At 41.1% G+C, this 16,593-nt stretch overlaps 1 protein-coding gene across 6 annotated transcripts in view; it reads left to right on the plus strand.

The window, feature by feature from the left end:
* Positions 1-16,593, plus strand: part of EXOC2 (exocyst complex component 2) — a 225,791-nt gene that overhangs the window by 124,688 nt on the left and 84,510 nt on the right. For all 6 annotated transcript variants that reach the window (XM_055322773.1, XM_055322774.1, XM_055322775.1 and 3 more), the window contains 5 exons: positions 52-176; positions 10,895-10,960; positions 11,133-11,290; positions 11,669-11,790; positions 13,590-13,651. In XM_055322773.1, coding sequence (XP_055178748.1) covers positions 52-176; positions 10,895-10,960; positions 11,133-11,290; positions 11,669-11,790; positions 13,590-13,651 — 533 coding nt within the window. The remainder of the gene's footprint in view (positions 1-51; positions 177-10,894; positions 10,961-11,132; positions 11,291-11,668; positions 11,791-13,589; positions 13,652-16,593) is intronic.

Consider the following 16,593-nt stretch of genomic DNA (forward strand, 5'->3'; position numbering starts at 1 on the left):
GTTTTTGTTCCTATTTCAAAGTATATTCATAGCATCTTCCCTTCCCTGTAGCCTGGAGATGCAAAACTCCTCACCGAGTGGCATTCGTTGAAAAATTGACCAAGCTTGTCTTAAGTCAGCTGCCTAACTTCTGGAAACTCTGGATCTCCTATGTTAATGGAAGCCTTTTCAGCGAGGTACGTATACAAACTTGCCTGTAGGGGTAGCTAAGTCATTCTGTGTGCGAATCTTGAAAATTGTAGATTTTGAAGTGACTTTTTTTTTTTAGACTTTAGAGCCCCGAAACCTATTAACTGTTGTCTGATATTTTAAGATTAATTAAAAGCTCTAAAACTTATAGCTGCCTCACATTTAGGACTTTCATCCATTTTGAATTCATTCTGTGTGTGGTTTCCTTCTTTTGCATGTTGCTGTCCGGTTTTCCCAACACCCGTCTCTTGAAGAGGCTGTCTTTTTTTTTTTTCCCATTGTATATTCTTTTCTGCTTTGTTGAAGATTGATTGTATAGTTGTGGGTTTATGTCTTGTTTTTTTATTCTGTTCCACTGACCTGTGTGTCCATATTTGTGCCAGGACCACACTGTCTTGATGATCGCAGCTTTGTAATGTGACTTGAAGTCTGGAATTGTGATGCCTTCAGCTTTGCTCCGCTCTCGAGATGGCTTTGGCCCTGGGGCACTTGGGTGGCTCCGTTGAATGAGTGTTTCTTGATTTTGGCCCAGGTCATGACATCAAGCTCCACGTCTGGTTCTGCACTCTGTAGTCGGCTTGAGAGCTCCTTCTGTCCCTCCCTGCAGTCACACTCTCTGTCTCTCTCCCTCAAATAAACTAATACAATAATAAAAAAAAAAAAAGAGCTCACGGTGGTCAAGTGCCTGCATTCAACCCAGGGTGTGACCCTGGGGTCCCGGGATCAAGTCCCGCATCGGGCTCCTGGCATGCAGCCTGCTTCTCCCTCCTCCTGTGTCTCTGCCTCTCTCTGGGTCTCAGGAATGAATGAATGAATGAATGAATGAATGAATGAATGAATGAATAATAAATAAATAAATAATATATATATATAGATATATATATATATCTATATATATGATTGCTTTGGCTATTTGGGAGCTTTTCTGGTTCCATACAAATTTTAAGATTGTTCTAGCTCTTGTGGAAAGTGCTGTGGTATTTTAGTGAGGGTTACATTAACTGTGTAGATCGCTCTGAGCAGTGGAGCCATTTTAACAACGCTGCTTCTGCAGTCCGTGAGCACGGGATGTTTTCCCATTTCTTGCTGTCATCTTTAATTTCTTCATAGGTGTTTTGTAGTTTTCAGAGTACAGGTGTTTGTTTGTTTTTTAAGATTTTATTTATTCATGGGAGACACAGAGAGAGAGAGGGAGGCAGAGACACAGGCAGAGGAGAAGCAGGCTCCATGCAGGGAGCCCAATGTAGGACTGGATCCCAGGTCTCCAGGATCACGCCCTGGGCCGAAGGCAGGCGCTAAACCGCTGAGCCCCCCGGGCTGCCCCAAAGTATAGATGTTTTACCTCTTTGGTTAGATTTTATTCCTAGATATCTTATGGTTTTTGTTATAATTGTAAATGGAATTAATTCCTTGATTTCTCTTCCTGCTGCCTCATTATCGGTGTATAGAAATGCAACAGATCTGTATGACAGTTTTGTATCCTGTGACTTTACCGAGTCCATCTATCATCCCTAGCAAGTTTTTAGTGAAGTCTTGGGTTTTCTCTGTCGAGTATCCTGTCACCTGCAGATAGTGAATGTTTGACCTCTTCCTTACCAATTTGGATGCCGTTTATTTATTTTGATTACCTGACCGCTGAGGCTGGACTTCCAGTACCATGTTAGGCAGCAGGGGTGAGAGCGGACCTCCCTGTCGTGTTCCTGCCCATGGAGGGAAAGCTCTCCGGGCTTCCCCCTCGAGGGTGATATTAGTTGTGGGTTTTCTGTTTGTGGCCTTTATTATGTTGAGGTACGTTCCTTCTGAACTTACTTGGTTGAGGGCTTTTATCGTGAACGGATGTTGTACTTTGTCAAATGCTTTCTCTACGTCTATCAAAAAGATCATATGGTTAAGCAGCAAGTAGATGGGTCTTGTTATTTCTTTATTCTGACATCCTTTGTGTTTTGATCGGAGCATTTCATCCATTTACGTTCAAAATTATTATTGATAGATACATATACAGCGCCATAGTTTTATATGTGTTTTATCATTTTTTTTTTTTTCTGGAGACTTTCTGTGTTCCTTTTAAGTCTTTGTCACTTTTGGTCTTTTTTTTTTTTTTTCCTACTCAACAAGTGCCCTTTAATATTTCTCGTAGGGCTGCTTTACTGATCCTGAAGTCCTTCTGTTTTTGTTTGTCTGGGAAACTCTTTATCTCTCCTTCTACTCTAAGTGATAGCCCTGCTGGGTACAGTATCCCTGGCTGCAGATTTTTCCCACTCAGCACGTCGAGTAAATCCTGCCACTCGCATCTGGCTTGCCAAGTGTCGGGGAAGAGATCTGCAGCTCCCCTTATGGGTCTTCTCTTGTAAGTTAGGGACTTCCTTTGTCTGGCTGCTTTTAGGAGTCTTTCTCCCTCATTATATTGTGCAGATCTAACTGCAGTATACCTTGGTGTTGGCCTACTTTTGTTGATTTTGATGGGAGGTCTCTGAGCCTCCTGAATTTTGATGTCTGTGTCCTTCCCTAGATTAGAGAAGTTTTCAGCTGTTATTTCTTCATATAAACCTTCTGCCCACTTTTCTCTCTCTTCTTTGGGACTCCTCTCTGACAAATGTTTTAATGTTTGATTCATTCACTAAGTTCCCTAAGTCTACTCTTGTGATCCATAATGTCCCCCCCCCTTTTTTTTTGCTTATTTTCCATGGCAGCATTTTCTATATTACTTACTCGTTCCTCCGCTTCTTCTACCCTCGTGGTCATTATATCCAGTCTGTTTTGAATCTCAGTTATTGCGTTTTTCATTTATGACTGATTGATTGTTAACTCTTTTATCTCTGTGGTTCGAGTCTCCCCGATACCTTCCATGATTTTCTCAAGCCCAGCAATTATCTTTATGACTATTGCTTTATTTTTATTTATTTGATTTTTTAATGACTGTTGATCTAAATTCTCACCTGGAATACACCGATATCTCTTTGGATTAGATCCCTGCCCGTGACCTTTTCTTGTTCTTTCTTTTGGGATGAATTCCTCTGTCTTTGTGTTTTGTCTGGATCTCTCTCTTCTTCTGTATTCGAAAATCTTGTAATGCTTCCTGCTTCTGAGAGCTTTCTGAAGAAGAGGCCCTGCAGCGTCCAGGGCCTGGCGCTTTGGGAAGTGTCCAGTGCACGCGGCGCGTGTGCTGCTGCTGCATTTCGGCTGCTCTGTCCCTCAGGCCAGTCCTCTGCAGTTTGCCCTGCCTGCGGCGGGGCGGCTTGGACATTGGCCACAGGACCGCAGGCTTTAACTAGGTGCGCTCTGGTCTGTTCATTAAACGGAACGCGATGCTGTTTCCACCGCGACGGGAGCGTGCGGAACCCTGCGGAACCCTGCGGTTAGTGGGCCGCGCGTGCAGGGCTTCGTGCAGGGCTTCGTGCCGGGCTTCAGGGGAAGGGGCCGACTGCGCTGGTCCTTAGGCACGTTTGCCTGAGCAGAGAGGTAGCAGCAGAGCGCGGGGGGTGGCACCAGCCGACGCCTCTGCCCCTGGACAAGTGTCCTGGGCCCGCGGCTCTCGGGGAACTACCCCCAGGAGAGTGGATGGTGCCCCCTCGTGCCATCGCCGTTTTCACTCTGGGTGTCTCCCCGGTGCCTACTGACCTGGACAGGCGGTGCACTCCGGGGTGTCCCGGCGAAGCCTGCCGACCTGTAAGACTCCAGACTTCCAGTTGTGCTACGGCCAGGGCCTGAGCTGGGGCGCGGGGACAGCGCAGGTTTGACCGAGGACAGTCGTGCTCGAGCGCAGGGCGGTGGGATTCGGAGCAGAGCAGTCTCGCCGGCCAGAGTCCAGGTTTTCCACCTAATGAGGCATAGGGGAGGGCGATGGTGCCCGTGGCTCCTGCCCCAAGAGGCATCTCTGCGTGCCTCCGTGCCCGCGGGCTCTGTCTTAGCCAAGCTCGCTGGCCTGGGCGGCGCCAGTCCCTGAGCCCACTGGGCCGGAAGCCCAACAGACCAGCCGCTCTCGTTCCCCAGCTAATGGCTCTGGGGAGGTGTCCTCGCACACTTCCCCATGCGGTGGAGCACTAAGTATTTTTATGGAAGTAATTTCGTATGAAATTGTCATGTTTCCTGGCTCTTTTTACAGAACACTAATGTTTCAATAAAAACATCCAACATATCTCACTTACTAGCTGTGACCTGAGGCAGATGACTTTACTTCTCTCTTCCTGGTGGCACCGGTCACGTTTGAGAATTAAAAGAGTTAATGTCCATGAAATGCTCTTATTATTTGGAAGAAATACTTATTCCAGTGTTTAAAATCTCATTGGCCTGGCACATAATGGGTGGTCAGGGAACAAAGCGTAGCAGCATCAAGAAATAGAGGACTGTTGAATACTGTCTAGATGGATCGACTCATCGAAAGAATCAGTACCTTAGTCCGTGTTCCTTCCTTCAGATTCGTTGCTGTCGGTGGCCTACCACACAAGGGTAGTGGTGCCTTGCCTCGAGTCTTTTTAGACTTTGTAAAATTCCTAAGTTTTTGGTCTGAGATATTTTAGGGAAGCATTAGTTGTACAGAGTTGGATATGCCTGTGGTGTTTCTACCCATCTGTATTTGTGAGCTTTTCAGAGTTTATGGCAATAACGGAGTGTAATCCACTATATGGATTTGGGCGTGTTTTTCAAACTATTTACCCTCTATAGAAAAGCCAGAAAGACACTGAAGAGTAGTACAAGGGACTGGAGGGTCAGGAACGTGTCGAGCTGTTAGTGAAATCCAGAAACTAATTAAAAACTGGGAAGAGTTCCAAGGCTTTTGATAGTTGGTACTTAAACTCGTATAAGAAAGCTCTGTAATATTCAAACAGAATTTACTTGAAAATTTTTTTCTAGTTGTGGAACTATTTTATTAAGAGCCCATCCGTTAAAGATTTAGATGGAGTTTCCAACAGTTTAAAAAATAGTTCTTCAAACCAGTCATGCCCATGTGAAGTAACATGTGAATCAAAACAGTGAAATCTAGCCGTTGGTCTTACCACAAAGTAGTTTTGGTCTGTGTGTGCAGGAAAGAGTTAAGGTTTTTAGTTAACGAAATGGTTAATAGTAGGCTGAGATCTCACCTTCAGATATATTTTAAATATAGTATAATTTGGAGTGAAAACTGTTAACACATCCTAATAATTTTTATAAACATTTGTGTGATTACTAATCTTTAAAAGTTGCATAATAACTCAGAGTATGTAAATTAAGATGTACTTTATGTTCCAAAATTAGATTTCCTTTTAAAAATAAGACAAATCTTATATAGGTCAATATGTTGATAAGTAACTGTTTTTTAATTAATAATTTCAGGAGGTGTGCCTTATAACTGATTCCTGCCCCCTCCACTTTCTATATATTTGGAAACCAGTCCTTGAAGTTTACAAATTTATTTTGTCTAGTAGACGTCATCATCTGTTCATTAGCACCTATTTAGTGGGCAGAATTCAGTTTTAACTTAGAAGTGATGTTTTTAAAAAATTGACCTTCACTCTTTGATTTAAAAATATTTCACAGAACAAAGAACTATGAAATAACTAGCCCATTAAACAAACCTACTATGCAAAGAGTCGTCTTAGGTACTATGACAGATACAATTAGAAAAGCACCATCTGGTATCAGCATACTTACAGTTTTACACTGGCTTGACTCACTTTTGAGACAAATCATGCCTTTATTCTTAGCACTGCATCCCTTGTGCACAGCACACGGACCCAGCCCTGTGTTAGTCAGGGTTCAGAGAAATAGAGCCCATAGGATGTTGATTCTGTTTCCAACCGTGTTTATAAAGAAAGAGATTTACCATAAGGAACTGGCCTGTGTAGAGGTTAGCGAGTCCCGCGACCAACAGTCATCAAGCTGGAGACTCGGGAATTGCCCATTGTGTGGTTCTAGCCTGGAAGCCCAGAGGCTCGGGACCCAGGAAGAAGTAGCAGTGTTTCAGTTCAGTGTCCCCACTCGAGGCATTTAGCAGGAGGAGGTCCCTCTGACCTGCAGGAGGGTCAGCCTCTTTGTCGTATCCAGGCCTCCCATGGGATGGGCTCCACCCTCATTAAGGAGGGTAGTCTGCTTTCCTTGGTCTACCAGCCCAAATGGTAATCCTATCCAAAAACGCTCTCACAGACAGACCAGAATAATGTCAAACAAATATCGGAGCATCCTGTGGCCCACTCAAGGTAACCACTTAGAATTAACCGTCTCAAGGCCCTTAACTTAGATTTTGCAGTTTAGGATTCCAGTGTCATCCTGGGCCTCTTCCTATCACTGTAGGTGCTGGGCTCCTCGGCAGCCTCTGAATTCCACCCCTACAGGGGTCCTCCCAACCCCCAGCGTTCACAGGAAATCCGTCAAACCTGTGCTTCTCCCTTTTGTTGATATCTTAAATCTCCAGGAGAAGTAGTGAGTCTGTTGGACTCTTCAGGAATATGTACTAGGATTATGCCTGGGAGGCCTCCTCCAAAGGGCCAGTTAGCCACGTAGAGACCCAGAAGACCTTCAGATTAACCTAGTGGTATTCTGAGCTGTTTTCTGTTTCATGTTTTCTGAAATATATCCCGGGGGGCCCTGAAGAACCCTAACCCCAGGTGATCCTTCATTCACCACGTATTTCTTGAATATCCTGAACGATCTGTGTGGCAGGCACCGATCCATGTATATACACACATACACATAACACACACACACAAATTTTGAGATCTATAGACACACCAGGTAGTGACCAAGATAAATATGACCTCTCCCTTCCTGGAGAGGTAGAACCAAAATAAATTTTCAAGAAATTACCCTGAATTTGATAACAGCTATCAAAAGGAAACAAATAGGGTTTTAGGAGAATATCAGTAGTGGGTTGGAAGTCAGGGAGGATCTCTCTGAGAAGAGGACACTGAAACGAAAACCCAAAGCATGAGAAGGAAACAGCCCCACAAAGAATCAGGGAGAAGAACGTATTAGGAAGAGGCAATAGCACATTGCAAAGCCAAGGAGAGGAGCTTGGCTTATTTGAAAAACAGAAAGAAGGTCGCGACAGTCAGAGACTCCTGAGCGGTGGGGTTAGGGGGTGAGACTAGAGGAGCAAGCCGGAACCGACTGACGGACGGGGCTCTGTTACAGGCCCGGGGGAGGAGTTTGTCTTCCAGGTATGGTGGGAAGACACGCATAGGCTCTAACTGATCGGAGTTTTGGTTTTAAAAAGACCACTCTGGTTACCTGTTCAATAATGAATTGGCGGGAAACAAAAAGTCAGACTGGGTAAACTATTAAAACTGGGCAGGAAATGATGGCGTTTGGATTAAGGTCTTGTTAGTGGAATTAGAGACAAAATGATAGATTTCATTTGTATTTTAGAGGTAGTATTGATGGATCAGACGAGTAAGACGAGGACAAGAATTAACACCGAGCTACCAAATGGACTCCCAGTGAGTCGGTACGCCGTTCGCGAAGTCAGGAAGACTTGAAGAACATGCGTGGAGGGAAATAACAGTTTCCTACTTTTGATGTATTGGATTTGAGATTCCCGTGGGTTATGCAAGAAGAGACATGAAGTAGGCAATCTGAAAGTCAAATTTGGGCTTCGGAGGAAAGATTTAGACTGGAGCTATAAATTTGGAAATAAGACATTGTGATTTATAATAAGAAATATATATCGTTGTCTTCTGATTTCTGGCACAGAGCCCCTAAAACCCTGGGAATTTCCTTAAGCAAGGAGTGGGAAGGGTGTTTTGTCCCACCTAAGGATGGGGGTGCTGGTTGCTTGGAGCACCAGCCATGTGACGAGAGGGTTAGAGTTTTCAGTCTCCACCCTCAGCCTCTAGGGAGGAGAATGGGGCTGGAGGCCAAGTCAGTTGCCAGCGATGTAATCAGCCATGCCTGTGTAGTGAGGCTCCCATAAAAACCCGAAGGACACGGTTCAGAGAACTTCCGGTTGGTGAATGTGTGGAGGTTCAGGGCGAGTGACTTGCCTGGAGAGAAAGAGGGCCTGGAAGCTCTGCACCCTTCTCCCCTACCTTGTCCCATGCACCTCATCCACCTGGCCATTTCTGAATTCTATCCTTTTTTTTTAATAAACTGGTAATCTAGTGAGCAAACACATTTCCTGGTTCTGAGAGCTGTTCTCACGGGTTAACTGAACCTGAGCAAGGAGTCCTAGGAACCTCCCGTCAGAAGCACAGGTGACAACCTGGTCTTGAGATTGGCATCCAAATGTGTGTTGGGGAGTGCCAGTCTTGTAGGGCTGAGCCTTTACCTTGTGGGATCTGACGTGACATCCAGGGAGACCGTGTCCGAGTCCGTGGGACTGTAGGTCATCCAGCTGGTGTCTGGAGAACGCCTTGTTTCATGGGGGACCCCATGTTGATACTGATTGCAGGACCCAGCACAGGAAGGCACTAGATAGAAATGGTATCTGAAGCCTTGAGCATAAATTAGTAAAAGAGGAAAAAAGTGCCCAAGACGAAGAGCTGTCAAACTGCTGCTGTATTTAGAGAGTAGTTCGTTTACCACCTCCTGAAAGCCTGAAGCCCTTCACTGGCTTGCCTGCGCCGAGGCCTCGACAGCCCATGGTGTTACTTTGAATCAGAGCATCACGCTTTGACAGAACAGGAAGTAGGCTAACGCCCAGCTGGGCGTCACTTGGCATCTCCCCTTTCTCACCCAGACGCCTGCCCGCAGGGTTGCCAGGCCGGTCAGCTCGGGCAGCCTGCGTTCATGCTCCTCCTCCTGTTGTCCAGGCGCTGTGATTGCTCGCCCAGGTGAGCCCAGGTGAGCTGAGCGCAGCATCCTGCTGGCTGTGCTCCTGATGGACTGGCCCTGGAGTCACGCCTCGCGTCAGGTGCTTCTCATTTGTCTTAAAAGTAAAGGGACGAAAACATCAGCTTCTCAGTGAAAACCTGGTGTATAAAGAATTTTGAGTGTTGTTGCCTAATGAATTTAGGAACCTGCTTATTACTGAGGTGAATTTTGGGTTTAGTTTTTTTTTGAAAATTAAACTTGGATTCTTTAAAAGCAGAAGTGCGTTTCTACAAAGCAAAGATGATCAAAGCTATATAGTTTAATATAAAATTCTAAAATCAATGTAAATTAGAGCCTGAGGGATGTATGTATGTGTATGTTGACAATTTTCACCAGGTATGGCTCATGTTTTTGTTGAAAACGTTCAGCAATCCTTACCCTTCATTTGCTCATTCATGTTGGGAATGCTCATCATCATAATGAACTCTATACCCTTTTTCTCTAGCTTTTACCAAAAATATGTATAACATTATTTGTATTTCAGAGTTGACTTGAAGTCAATATCATAATCATTTGTGATACAATTGTTCTTAACTTGAAAGTTCTCTTGATGTGTCTCTAACCAATAATACAGAAGCACTTTAACTTTAAAGGAGTATTTTGCATTACTTTTAGGAGGTATCAGAATTTTTTCTTTTGCATTGTACCATTTTGTTATTATTTATTTATTTGGAAAGTTTTCCTAGCTTACCCTTCTTGGGCAATTTATATGGTAATATCAAGTTAGAAAACTCGGGAATAAAACATTAACTGAAATCCAGCTGAATAGATTTCTTTTTTAATCAACGTAGCCCTCCATGTATTACATTAAGGAGAAAGCAGTATCAAGGGAAAATATGGCTAGTAGTAAACAGATAAAAGTCTAATTCTAGAATTCTAGATTATATTCTCTCTAAATTAGACTATAAAATCCCCCAAAGAAGAGGGATTTATAATTTTTTTAAAAATAAAATGCCAAATATAATGTTTATGTATAAATGTTTAAAGGATGGGATGAGCACTGGGTGGTGACAAATTGAATTAAAAACAAATTAAAAATAAATAAATAGATAAATGTTTTTAAGGCTCTGGATTTCTCCTGCATATTCATTTGGCCACCTCCTATAGGTCATGATCTCCTTGTCATTTAGCTCTGACCTGTTTATACTTTTGATTTTTACTTGGGATTTATTATGGAAGGATACTTAACTTTTTTTCCTTTTGTTATTCATTTGCTATGCATCAGGTCTAAAAAAATCTGGCTAAATAAATTCTCCATTTTGAAATGTAAAAAAAAAAATAATTTAAAGGTAATGGATATCTTAAGATTTCTAGACATTAATCCAGAGTTTACTCTTCCATTTATTTCTACACTAATGAGAAATAGTATTGAGAATGTTATCATGGGTACAATTTAGGTTTAACCATATGTGATTATTGATGAACATGGCACATGAAATTCACCTACAAAAAAGGTAAATTCAACTTAATGCTTAAGTTTATTTATGGAAGTTGTACTTAAAGTTTTTAGGAAGAATAGCCTCTTGTTGGAATAGGACGGTTTTTCTAATTACATCTGTTTTATTTTTATTTTTTATTTTTATTTTTTAAGACTTTTTTTTATTTGAAGAGAGAGGGAGCACAAGTAGGCAGAGAGGGAGAGGCAGGCCGGCTGCTGAGCCGGGCGCCCTCAGGGGGCTCCATCTCAGGACGCTGGGATCATAACATGAGCTGAAGGCAGATGCTTGACCGACCGGGCCTCCCAGGTGCCCCTCAAGTCTGCTTTTAAGTCAGAAACTTAGATTATGTCTTGAATATTCCTTTTAATCAAGTCACAACCATATCTCATGCTCTCTTTGTATACAACTGCTAAGGCATTTGTTTTTATAAATTATTTCTGAAGACAACTAATATATTTTATTTTGTTTTTTTAATTTTTAAGACTGCGGAGAAATCAGGCCAGATTGAAAGATCAAAGAATGTAAGGCAAAGACAAAATGATTTTAAGGTAAGTTAAGGATTCGTACGTAGGCTTTTTCATAGGAGAAGGTTTTCTCAACCAGAGTTACTAGAAAACTTTATCTACATTTAAACTGTGCTTCATGGTTCAGACAGATTCCTTTAGTTGATTTAATCAAGTTAATGACTTTTAATGCAGTTTTACTTTCATCATTGTCTAGAAAATGATTCAGGAAATAATGCAGTGTCTTGTGAAGTTGATCCGTGGAGCCCTGCTCCCACTCAGCATCCCAGAGTGTGGAGTGAGGCAATACGGAGGCTGGGAGGTGAAGTCGGAGCTCTCAGGACAGTGGCTTGCTCATGTCATTCAGACCATAAGGTAAATATGGACACATTCTTCTGAAATGGGGTAAATTCTTTTTGGGAAAAAAAAAAAAGAACATTCAATTTGGGATATGATTTTTTAACATATTCAACAAAGAATTTTACTCTGTCCTCTCGACTCTGGTATTTCCTCCATATCGTAAAGCCCCTAAACCTTCCTGGTGCTTGTGTTGGATAAGAATATTGGATGTACATCTTTTCTATTTAATTTAGCATCACTGTTGTATTTTAATTCTTACTTTCCCCTTGCTTTCAGTATAGTATTATAGCTTTGAACTTCCATATGCATCATTATAGGTTGGCCAGACTACTCACAGGACTTGCTTCAGGATCCAACTCTGCTTGCTTTTGTTTTGTCATCTCTCTTTCACAGGCTTACTTACGAATCGTTGACTGCCCTTGAAATTCCTAACGACATGCTACAGACTATCCAGGATCTCATTCTGGATCTCCGAGTACGTTGTGTGATGGTCACACTGCAACACACAGCAGAAGGTAGGTTAAGAAAAATTGGTGACATTTGCTAGACATCAATTATCTGAATATGCCACCTCCTCTTTTTGGTTTCTAATTCTTGAAAATGAGATAATTACTTTTTATGGAAATTCGAATATTTTAGATCACCAGTAGCTGCTCAATAGAATTGTTTCCTTTTTTTTTTTTTTAAAGATTTTATTTATTCCTTCATGAGAGACACACACACACACACACACACAGAGAGAGAGAGAGAGAGAGAGAGAGAGAGAGAGAGAGGCAGAGACCCAGGCAGAGGGAGAAGCAGGCTCCATGCAGGGAGCCCGACGTGGGACTTGATCCCAGGACCCCGGGGTCACGCCCTGGGCTGAAGGCAGGTGCTAAACTGCTGAGCCACCTGGGCTGCCCGAATTTTTTTCCTTCTTTGAATATCTTATCAAATCTATTTACTTGAGATACCAAGCCATGTACAAATTAAGATAGATATAAATTAAATGGATATTAAATCTCTAAAAATATTTCAGGACTTAAGAACATCCTTATGGCGAATATCAAGTAGAAAAGGCCTAGTATAGGGCAGCCCCAATGAGTCCCACCTTGGGGTCCCTGAGCCTGCTTCTTTCTCTGCCTGTGTCTCTGCCTCTCTCTGTGTGTCTCTCATGAATAAATAAATAAAATCTTTAAAAAAAAAAAAAAAGAAAAAGTCTAGAATAAAATGTATATAAAGTATGGTCCCAGTTTTGAAACTATGTATGTACATTTTAAATATTTAGAAATATCAATGTAAAATCAGAAGAAAGACTAAAATGGTTTTCTATATAGTAGAAATTATGCTTGTTTTCTTAATACCTTTTAGAATTTTCATGATTTTGTACATAAAATCATAAAAAGCAAGGTTATCTGTATAATGCACTCTTTTGGATATTAAGTATTTTCAAAGACAATCAAGAACATCATTATAAACGACATAAGCAGTAACTAACTATCACCAGGAGTTTTAAGTTGGAAGGTCCCATCTTGGGGACCTTTAAAAAAAAAAGCATCTTTAAAAAAAAAAAATCAAATAAAATCTTTTAAGAAGGTCACATCTCTATACAGAATTGGTGACCAAATATACCGTGTCAACAGAAAGAGAATGGAATCCAGGTGAGAAATAGCAGTGTCCTCTGAATTCACCTGCTCCCTCTCATCAGGGACCTGAAACAGCCTGAAAAATGGTTTGGAAAGGTAGCATTCCTTTACCAATCTCAGAAGTGCATAGGACTAAAACAATATAAATTTTTTTTTTAAGATTTTATTTACTTATTCATAGAGACAGAGAGAGGCAGAGACACAGGCAGAGGGAGACGCAGGCTCCATGCAGAGAGCCTGATGTGGAACTCGATCCAGGGTCTCCAGGATCACGCCCTGGGCTGCAGGCGGCACTAAACCGCTGTGCCACCAGGGCTGCCCCAATATAAATTTTTTAATCAGATATTTTAAGAAAAAAATTAAAGCTTTATTTTATACACGTTGAATATAATCAAAAGTGCTTTGAGTAAGTAATAAACCATTGTCTAAAGTTGTCATTAAGCCTAGCCTAGAGTCTCAAAACTGGGCTAAGTTTATTTACATTAATGTTTTATTAAAAAATCCAGAAAACAATACACATTTAAATCCTTGCATGTACCAGAATTATGTTGTATACCTATTACCTACTTTTCATTTTTTACAAACCTGTATAAAACAATGAAAAACCATGACCTTTATAGATTTTTATTTCTATAAAGTTCAGTGAGATTATTATAATAAAAGATACTTGTGTGCTTATTTCCCCTTAGAAATAAAGAGGTTAGCTGAAAAGGAGGACTGGATTGTCGATAATGAAGGACTGACTTCTCTTGTAAGTTCAAATTCTTTTCAAAGATTTAATCATTAGTATGTATTATATTCAAAATAAGTTATTTTCTTTATTAATAAGGAGCATATATTCTTTATATTGTAATTCTAAATCACTCCTGAAGATAGAAAAATAAATTTCTTAAAGTTTTCCTTTTCAGAGTCATTTGTGCTCACCACTAACCACAAATATCTAAAAATTAGTAAAAACAGTGGATTTCTTTTAGAGTGCTCTTTCTTCATCATGTCACTATTGTTTGTTTGCATGACATTTTAAAATAGATTGTGCTTCATTGTAAGTTACCCAGTAACTCGAATTTTTTTTAGAAAAACAGAATAGAAAAAAATACTAGTGCTGGCCCCTAAGCCAAAACAAAATAAATACACAGCAACAACAAACTTCTCCAGATATATACGTCGGTCAGGCAGGCTATTACGAACATGGCGGATTCATTTTAGGGTCAGCATCCGTTCAGATAGGACTTTTAGATTTTCAAAATATTTTTGAAAATAGTTTTCATGATCTACCGTGTTTTCACATTTGCCTCCTGGATTCCCACAATGGTCCTGTGGGTAGGTGTGTCAGTTAAATTGACATTCAGCTGCTAAAACATCCAGGGCCTTTAGATGAGATGGGTATTTCCTTTTTCTCTAACATTAAAGAAATTAGGGCTGGTATGGCAGCGTAGTCACACAGTCAGCACACAGGGCTCTTTCTGACTTGCTTCTTTGCGACCCTTATCGTGGCTTCTGTCTGCAGATGTCCTCCTATCACAAGGCGGCCACTGCCGCTCCAGCCACCATGGCCTCGGTCCTGTCGTGGGAAAGTCCAGCACTTTCTCAGGAGCCGTACGCAGCTCATAATCCTTCCTACATCTGCTTGGCTAGAATTGATTCACATGCCCAGCCCTGTTGGCAGTGGAGGCTGGAAAAATGCAATTTTTTTAGCTAGCAGAGCACATTGTTAAGCCCAAAAAGTTCCTGTTTTACATTAGTAAGAAAAATGGAAAAGATAAATCTAGGGGAGGCATTTAGGTTTCTGCCTACATAGTTGATGATGAAACTAGAATAAAATGGTTTTGACTTGCCCAGATTTACAAGATAGTGGTGGATGAGGTTGTTGAGATGCAATGATCTCATGTAGTATTTCTTCATTTCCTCAAATTGCTGAATTTTTTTTTTTTAATTGTTATGCTTCTTATTGGCAGTCTTACTTTGGGAGCTGGGGAATTTTTCCCAAGTTGAAATGCTTTTCTCCTCTTCCTCTTAAATACACCAAAATGTACCTTACTTTAAGTGACAATATGGTTTAGAACAGCAGTCCGTACTTACAGATTTTTGTGAATTATATCATGTTTGACATTAGGGAAATTTGTATTTTTAATAAATCTATTCTAATGATATTTTGAAGGACTTGTTTTTCATAAAAATTACTTTTAGTTCATTTGACTTATTCTACTTCCCATAATTACTTGTGATTAAATACAGACTATCCTATAACTAATTCTGTCCTACTAAATACTTAGAGAAAGGCGATGTGGAGTAGACCTTCATGGTTCAATACAGTGGCCATTCGAGACATGGCTTGTGTAAAATACATACCAGATTCCAAAGACTCAGTACACAAAGAATGTAAAGTATCTCAGCTTTTTATATTGATTACATGTTGAAATAGTATTTCGTCTTATTGCATAACATGAATTATATTAAAATTATTTTTTTCTTTTAATTTCCTCAACGTGTTTACTAGAAAATCTGAAATTATAAATGTGACTTATGTTCGTGGCTCACATTATACTCCTTTCGGACAGTGTTGTTGTAGAGGAAGTTGTGCTGCACTAGATTCAGAATCCTAATCCAGTTCAGTCCTTAATCCTGTCACATAATAGTCCTGCAATCTTGTGGGGTTTTTTGTTTTGTTTTGTTTTGTTTTTAAGTCTGTGTATTTGATCTCTACCCCCAACGTGGGGCTTGTATTCCCGACCCCGAAGAGATGAGGAGTTGCATGCTCTAGGGGCTGGGGAGCCCGACGCCCCACTGCACCTCCCTGGGTCCCAGAACGGCTCGTGTGCTGCTGCTACCTCTAGTCCCGGGCCTTACAGGGCACATCCGGGGCCCATAGCTGCCGTCCCCAGGTTAGGTGGTCTGATTAGAGTAGCTAAACCTCTGAAAAGGTCTTCAGATGGTTGCTATAGACTTGTTTGCAGTCCATTTAAAGTTTCACTGTGTTACTAAGAAACTCTAACCATGGAATACTTCCACGTTTGTCACACATACAAGCTACAAGATGAAACTTTGTGGATGAGTGACTCACAGAAAGTCACACTTCTGGTGTCAGCCTTTGTACCTCCGGGCCAGATGTTGGTCAAGACGAGGCTGCGTAATAATGTCGATAAAGCTGAGCATGTTTGAAGCTATTTCATGCGCCTCACTTCAGAAATGCGTAGAGTCAAAGATCCGGTGTTGAGTATTTTAACCTGACATTTATAAAATTCTTAAAACTTTGAACAATGACTTAAATTGTCTCAAATTCTATTACATACTACTAATTTATATTTTCTTAACACTCCATAGAACCAATTGCATTTGTTTAGAATAGGAATACATTTTACTTTTTCTGAAATATTTAATCTTTTAAGATTTTATTTTTAGAATTTTCAATACTGAGAATTTTCTTCTTTCATAAAAATTGGAATGTGGATGCCTGGGTGGCTCAGTGGTTAACACTACCTTCGGCCCAGGGTGTGACCCCAGGGTCCCAGAATCAAGTACCACGTCGGGCTCCCTGCATGGACCTGCTTTTCCCTCTGCCTGGGTCTCTGCCTCTCTCTCTCTCTCTCTCTCTTCTCTCTCTCTCTCTCTCTCTGTCTCTCATGAATAAATACATAAAATCTAAAAAAAAAAAAACTGTAAAAATGTTGGAAATATTTGTGATAACTCCTATAA

The sequence above is a fragment of the Nyctereutes procyonoides genome, unplaced genomic scaffold (genome assembly GCF_905146905.1).
Source record: "Nyctereutes procyonoides isolate TBG_1078 unplaced genomic scaffold, NYPRO_anot_genome, whole genome shotgun sequence".
NCBI classification, from domain to species: Eukaryota; Metazoa; Chordata; class Mammalia; order Carnivora; family Canidae; genus Nyctereutes; species Nyctereutes procyonoides.